The sequence below is a fragment of the Vespa mandarinia genome, chromosome 9 (assembly GCF_050613455.1).
Source record: "Vespa mandarinia isolate Hongniang chromosome 9, ASM5061345v1, whole genome shotgun sequence".
Classification (NCBI taxonomy): Eukaryota; Metazoa; Arthropoda; class Insecta; order Hymenoptera; family Vespidae; genus Vespa; species Vespa mandarinia.
Genome location: NC_140818.1, coordinates 4,452,501 through 4,460,000, shown reverse-complemented (window position 1 = coordinate 4,460,000; position 7,500 = coordinate 4,452,501). Strand labels below are relative to the sequence as shown.

Below are 7,500 nucleotides of genomic sequence, written 5' to 3'. Positions count from 1 at the left end.
TTTCGACGATATTCTAGACTTCCTCCAGTTCGAGCACTTCCATCCGTTAAAAGAAGCATTGGAATAGTAGCAGCGAAGTCTTTTCAAGTCTCCAACCAACAAATTCACCTTTATTTATTTCAACGATTCATAGGAGAGATCGTCGTAAGGAAGAAGAAAAACGTATGTTAGTTAGTCGAAGAACATAAATTGTGATAGTATGCCTCATGAAAAAAATCTCACGTGAATATCTTTGCAAATGACGTAACAATCATCATTATGTGCATTACATTTTGCCTTGTCTAACGTAATAATAAGCGTCAAGGAATTGTCAAAGAATTCAAAGAGAGATATGTGAGAGATTCGTTTGAGAATTTTTGAAAGGAAAAAATCATGAATGAAAAGAAAGAGAAAGGCATACGTAGTTGTAACGCGAGGAGAATTACGATAGACTTGATATTATCCTTTCTCTTTCTTTCGCGTAGGTTGAATTCGATGGACCAAACGAGAAAGGAGCGTCTCGCTTAATGTTACCAGAAAATTTCTCTCGGCCCATATAAACGTCGAGTTGTAAAACGTCGAATCAAACCATCATCTCGGGAACAGGAACCGAGAGAAAGAGAGAAAAAAGAGAAAGAAAAAGAGAGAGAAAGAGAGAGAGAGAGAGAGAGAGAGAATGTATAAGCTGCGTCGATATTTGGCGAATTGCCAATTATTTGTCAGTCCAGATCGAATCGAAAACGACGGTTCGAAATATCCGTTCGTGCATCCTCGTTTCTTCCATCACTGAACTTCTCTCTTTCTCTCTCTTTCTCTCTCTCTCCTCTCTCTCTCATTCTCTAGTTATCCCTCTCTTCCGTTTCTCTTTGAATCCGGACGCATGCTCGTGTTTCCTGTCAAAACAGATTCGACACCGAGGATAACAGAGTATAACACGCTCGACGATGGATGGATCGTCGCTCAGGTGGACGCGTATCTCTTCTCGTTCGAAGGATACAGGGAGAGTTAGGGAGGGATAAAGCAATGAGAGGAAGGGGAGAAGAGAGGAGGAATAGAGAATTCACGTTCATCAACGCTACGCTTCGTTCTCTTTCTCTCTCTCTCTCTCTCTCTCTCTCTCTCTCTCTCTCTCTCTCTTTCTCTTTCTCTCTTCATCTCACTGTTTTCATACCAATTTTGATAGCAGCCCCGTTGTCGTCGTCTGTGCAACGTAATTGCTTTTTCGGCTTTGAACAAGTTTTTTTCAAAATATCTGTATTATTCATGCCGAGTGAATCGAATAAAGCCGATTCGCTATGAAGCTTGTTTTTAATGGCTCAGCGTAACGCTCTTGAAGCGAATATATGCGCGGTTCCTCGTTGATTATGCTCGTTAGCCTCTACTACGTTTGCTTTCAATTTCCACGTATACGTATACATTTGTGTAATTTGATCCAAAAAGTATTCATGTTACTCGTGTCTTTATATTTCATTTTTCTTAGATTGATATTAATCGGTTTTCTCTTTCCCTTCTCTTCTTTTCTCGAAAAATTCATTTTTTGTTTCTTTCTCTCTCTCTCTCCCTCTCTCTCTCTCTCTCTCTCTCTCTCTCTCTCGTTCGTATCGATAATTTTTGAAAATAAATAAAAAATTGAAGGATAAACGCGAGTTATGATTTAGAGGATACGTCACGATTTCGGGCATAACGTTTTCCTCCCTTCCAATCAAATTTACAGCTTATTCGATTCATTTTGCGGTTTACATCGTCTCGTTTTGATTGACAAGGCTGTGCGGTCTAACCACGGTCTAACCGCAATCTAGCCACGTACCGTTCGTCGTATCGTTTCATGGAAAATTTTGCAGATATCTATAGGAGAGAGACAGAGAGATGGAGAGAACGCGAAAGAAAGGGAGAGAGAGAGAGAGAAAGCTAGGGAGATAGCAATTCATGTGCCGGTGGCGATTTTGTGGATATGATTCGCTACAGGATATATAGATAAGGAAATAGATATTTCACAGGAGGATCGTCATAAATAAAGAATTACTATACTGCATAAATTAGGAGATATTAGCTTGTTAATGCAACTACAATATATCACATGTGCATATGTAAATATATTATATATATATATATATATATATATATATATGTGTGTGTGTGTGTGCACATACATGCATGTGAACGCCTTGATATTACGTTGACTATCTACTAGTACCGCATAGTATGCCGCTATGAGAGATGCAATTCGCAGCCGATGGAATTGGGTCGCAACGAATTTGCATTTGAATGCACGTTAGAATAAGACAAAGGGCCGATCTCGCGACGTGATTGGCGGCAACGTGGATAGGAGTGAGGTCATCCTCGAGATTCGTTTGATAGTGCAGCACACATATATACCTACGTACATACAAGTATACGATCCTAGAGAGACGAACTGTATTAAAACTGCTCGATATCGAGGGCAAACGAATAAAATCGATTTCGACTTCGTGATTCGATATCGAGCCACATGCGTCTATCTCGATCTCAAAAACCTTCCCACGGAATAAAGGCGATGGGGATAGCGATTTTTATATTTCCACATAGTTTCTCCATTCTCTTTCTAGTCTTTCAAATTCGGCATATATTATTTTATTTATTCTCTTATTGAATTGTTTCAAAGTTCTAGCGAGATCACCTATTCACGATTTTCATTGAATTTATCAATCGATTAAAATATTACAATTTTTTCTTTTTCGATATTTAACTACATTACTATTTACTAAATAGTTTTTCGAGAGTCCGTTATAGTTAGATGAGTTGTTCCGTGTCTCGTGAACTTTCGGTTTGCAGATGGTAGGAAGAGTAGTGGTTGGCAAAGGGAAAAGCTTAACCGGCAACAGAAATGCTCGTTGAAGTGTCTCGCATTAGCGTGCACTTTTAGTGCAGGGCATGAGGGTGCAAATAAATTTCCATATTTTCATTTTCCTTTCGGTCATTTTCTCACAGGAGTTTCCTCATTTCTGCTCATTACTTTATATTTTCTCTTATCTCTTCAACGTCATAAAATGTGTAATGCATAACTATGAGAGAAAAGGAATTTGACTTGTATAATAATAATTTTTCCATTTTCTTCTTTTTCATTTGTTTTAAACTATATCAATACTCTTTGAAACTGTTATCGACAATATCATAACTTATTGGTTTTATTCTAAAAGAATGAGAATATCGAACGAAACAGTAAGCTTACAGTATAGTGGACAGTTTTAATTGAACGAGAGAAGAAACAATACATATTAGAAACTTGAATAGATAGATAAATAAATGGATAGGTAGATAGATAGATAAATAAATGAATAGATAGATAGACGAAAATGGATGGATGGATAGATAGATAGATAAATAAATAAATAAATAAATAAATGGATGGATAGTTAGATAGATAAATAAATAAATAAATCGATGAATAGATATATAAAGCAGGTAGTAGAAATCAAGAGGGAGCTAAGGGGTGTCCTTTAACAGTACGTTTACGTTACTTTTATTGCGAAGTAATGTTATTGGCAATCGAATAGGCAATACCATCGTCATCGATGTTGGGAAATAGGGAGAAAGACCTCTTACCCGAGCTATAGGAAGCATGGATGTTTTTAGGCAGTTACAGTTGAATCGTTGGTGCTTCTGACAGATCGAGAACATCGAATAGCGACTTTCCGGTCATGAAATCTTCGATATCGCATAATGGTCTTAACGTAAATCATTCTTACTAGCGAATACTCTCCCTCCCTCTCTCTCTCTCTCTCTCTCTCTCTCTTTCTCTTTCTTTTTCTTTCTTGTAATTTTATCGAAGTATTCGAAAAGGAGAAGCAACGGATCTTGCTTAACAGGATGAATCATACGAGATCATTAAAGTCATAAGATATTTGAACAATTCAATAAACGTGTCAGTAATAGGTTTCTATTGAGGAAATTAAACGAAATTAAAAATGGAAAGGGGCCATTCGTACTTTGAAGCTTCGATGTTCGTATCATTGAGGAATTTTTCAACGATAAATTTCGCGCCGATCGAAGCGGGAAAAAGAACGGGAAGAACGTTGTTTTCTATGAATCGCCCGGCGCATTAGTCGTTCACTCGTCTAAAGTACGTTCGGCCCGGTGCCAAAGTTTCTGCCTCACTGGGAACGCTTTCATCGTCGTTTTTTCCGTTTCTTTTTCTTCTTTTTTTTCGTTCATTTTTCTTTTTTTCTTCTCTCTTTTTTTCTTCTTCTTTTTTCTTTTTCTTTTTTTTTTTTTATCGTCACCTTGGGAACTTACGGAAAATCTGTAATGCCTCTCATCTCTCATCGAAAACTTATCTAACACTTGTCCATCAAGAAAAAGGAAGATAAAGAAAGAAAGGGGAAAAATCAAAAGTTGTGAAAATCTTTTCATTCGAAAAGTTTGATTATTCTTTTATTTTTCCTATCTCTTTTATTAAACATAATATTATATTATAAATCATATATATATATATATTTTATGGATTGTATATGATATATCTTTTCAATGTTACATTATATAAAATTTTTATATTTCACAATTGTTATTATCATCACAATGGAAATAGTTTTGTTCGAATATAATGAATTTTGTATTCTTTTTCTCATTTTTTTTAGTTCTTTTTATCTCTTTTTTTTTTTCTCTTGCTCTCTCGATACGAAGAGTAACCGTTTGGAAAAAAAGTATCCATTTACGTGAAGGTACAGACTTCGAGCTGACACGGTCAAATATCTAAAACTTTCAGTCATATCCCGGCGTACTTTCACACGTAACAGCATCCGGTAGCGTGAGTGCTAAAAATTGCCATATTGGTGGATACGTCGGTAGATATATGTAACATAGGAGGCTAGTACTCACGAATGAAAGTGTTAAATGGGTTCAGGCTGCCACGAAATGTTGCTTTTACCGGTGTAAACCTTTAAGTAGGTCACTTCCGCCTACGATAATAAGTCTTTTTCCCACGTCTTTTTTTTTATTTTTTTTCTTTTTTTTTTATGCTTCTCGTTTTTTTTTCTCGCCGAACGACGGTACTGTTATGTGTAATCTTTTGACGGACTCGAGTATCAAGAGAATGAAAATTGAAGAGGTTCTTGCGAACTAAAGAATGGAATGAGATGGAATATATGCGAGAATAAATTTTTGAACGAATAATCTAGAGCAGAAAGTAAAGAGGAAATGTAAAAATTATCTCGGAAATGAAGTTCGTGCGAGCTTTCTTTTAAATATTTTCATTAGTTCATTTTAATTAATCCTCACATTTTACAGAAATATTTTATATTGGAATGATTGTATCGAAATTACATGAAATATTATAATTCATTTTCTTTCTTCCTCTCTGTCTTTTTCTTCTTTTATTTTTTCTTCTGTTATGGTCATCTTTGTTGAGGTGAGCTGAACAGAATTGAGTTCGAAGTAGGACGTTAATAAAACCAGAGCTTTAATTGCTGAATTCCCCATTGATTAATGGCACTTCGAGACAGTCAGGGAAAGAGATGGATGGTACTTCGAACGACTCGACAATTTTAAAGAGGAACATACTAGTTCTCGTTTCTCCCCGACGTTTCAACTTATTAACTTATTCCCGGTTTTAATAAATTATTATTTCCAATAAACATTTATTAAAGCATATATACACATATGATATGTATAATAAATATATACATAAAATATAATATATACATAAAAAAAAAAATATATATATATATATATGTATATTGTTTTAACGAACAAAGATAACATTACTGAACAAACAATAGGAGCAACTAACAGACTGGTACATCCTTTTCAGCTGCTGCATCTGTTTATAATGATGCGAGAACGTGGTAACAAGACGCATATTAAAAGCGAACGATACGAGATGAAGAGAGAAAATGAGAAAAACGTAGAAGGGGTGAGTAGAGAGAGAGAGAGAGAGAGAGAGAGAGAGAGAGAGAGGAGAAATCGCGGATAATAATTTAGATAGCGGCGTTGGAGACGATCCCATTTTCTGCAACAGACATAACGGTTTTGCTTTCCCAGGCGGAACAATCGTGTCGTCCTCCCCTTTGCTTTCTTGGCGAGAGCCTGATACCGCTAGGAGAGTCACATAACTGTCATAGGGGTGGCGTGATTCACGTGAAAGATGGCACTCGACCCGATACATTTACGGTCCTATTCGGCGCCATAATTTTATTGTCGCCGGTTAGTCTTTACCAAGCATAGAACACGCCTCTTCTGGAATGACATTACTGACGAATATCTACTGACTCTTCCTAATCAACTTCTTAAATTATCTTATAAAATGTATTATAATAATAGTAACAACAATAAATAATACTACAATAATATTAATTATAAATAATAATTTGTTTCAATAAAGCGAAAAGATTTTTTTTTTGTTTTTTTTTTTCTTTTTCTTTTTTGTTCAATTCAATAAACATATATCGAAATCAATAAATAAAAATGTATCGAATAGAATGAACATTTGTACGTAACAATATATTTTTCAATCAATACGTAGTTGGAAAGATCTGTAAATATCGATACGTTATATTAGAGATAAAAGCAACTATGTTGATCGTTGAAATTCCTGAAGCGGATAACGAACTGATAACACAAGCGTTAGGAGATGCGTACCTAGAATGTTGAAATTCGTGCTCCTCTGATATTTGATACGATCGCTTTTCTGTACGTGCGCGAAATATACTTAGTTTGTCGTTGTCGTCGAATTCATAGGGCGGAAAGAGTAATTAGAGTTTAAGGAGGTACATCGAACTACGTTACATTGTACTATTTCCTATACTATTTCCGTTACCACTTACTATACCAATTTACAGTTTGAATTACCTACGAGATGTAGTTAACGATAGTTCCTCTTGCGTTGATTGCGAAGCTCGTTTAACTTACGACTTTGGTTGAGCAGTTTCGATACGTGGTCCGAAGTAAATTTTATTAAATTCACCGTGTGATTTACGCAAGAAAATTGGAATGGTTTACTATAATGTGAATGTATATATATCTGTAATTACGTAGCATTTAATATTTTTCTCTCTCTCTCTCTCTCTCCCTCTCTCTCTCTATCTCTCTATCTCTCTTTCACTCTGGTTATGCAAAATATGAATTTTGATATGAATTTATAGAGTTTGAGCAGCGTTTAACTTCATCGTTAGGGATTGTAAGATAACGAAGAATAGAATTGTGACTTACTGTGACTGCGTGCAGGTGCATCACCGGTGATAGAGGCAAGAAGCGGTTCGTCGATAGAGATTTCCATGTCAGCGGATTTTCGATATACATCGGAAATGAAGGCTATGCAGCGTAGATGCAGTCGATCGTTTCGAAACATGTCATTGGTGATTTTAAATTCTATAAGCGATTTCGTCTTCACGGTGTCATCCTCCAGTGAGATCAAGTAGGGTTGTATCCAAAATTGCGAGCTGTTGTTTGTAATCTGTAATATTAATACAAACGAGAATTTATTAGATACAAATAATCTTATTACATATTTTATATATCTAAATATATCAATTTCATTTGATGCCTCGA

The 7,500-nt window shown here is 35.6% G+C and overlaps 1 protein-coding gene across 3 annotated transcripts in view; it reads right to left on the bottom strand.

Annotated features, from left to right (window-relative positions):
* The window catches only part of LOC118443323 (uncharacterized), a 106,307-nt gene that overhangs the window by 7,883 nt on the left and 90,924 nt on the right, over window positions 1-7,500 (bottom strand). For all 3 annotated transcript variants that reach the window (XM_035870113.2, XM_035870114.2, XM_085659392.1), the window contains exon 5: window positions 7,162-7,405. In XM_035870113.2, coding sequence (XP_035726006.1) covers window positions 7,162-7,405 — 244 coding nt within the window. The remainder of the gene's footprint in view (window positions 1-7,161; window positions 7,406-7,500) is intronic.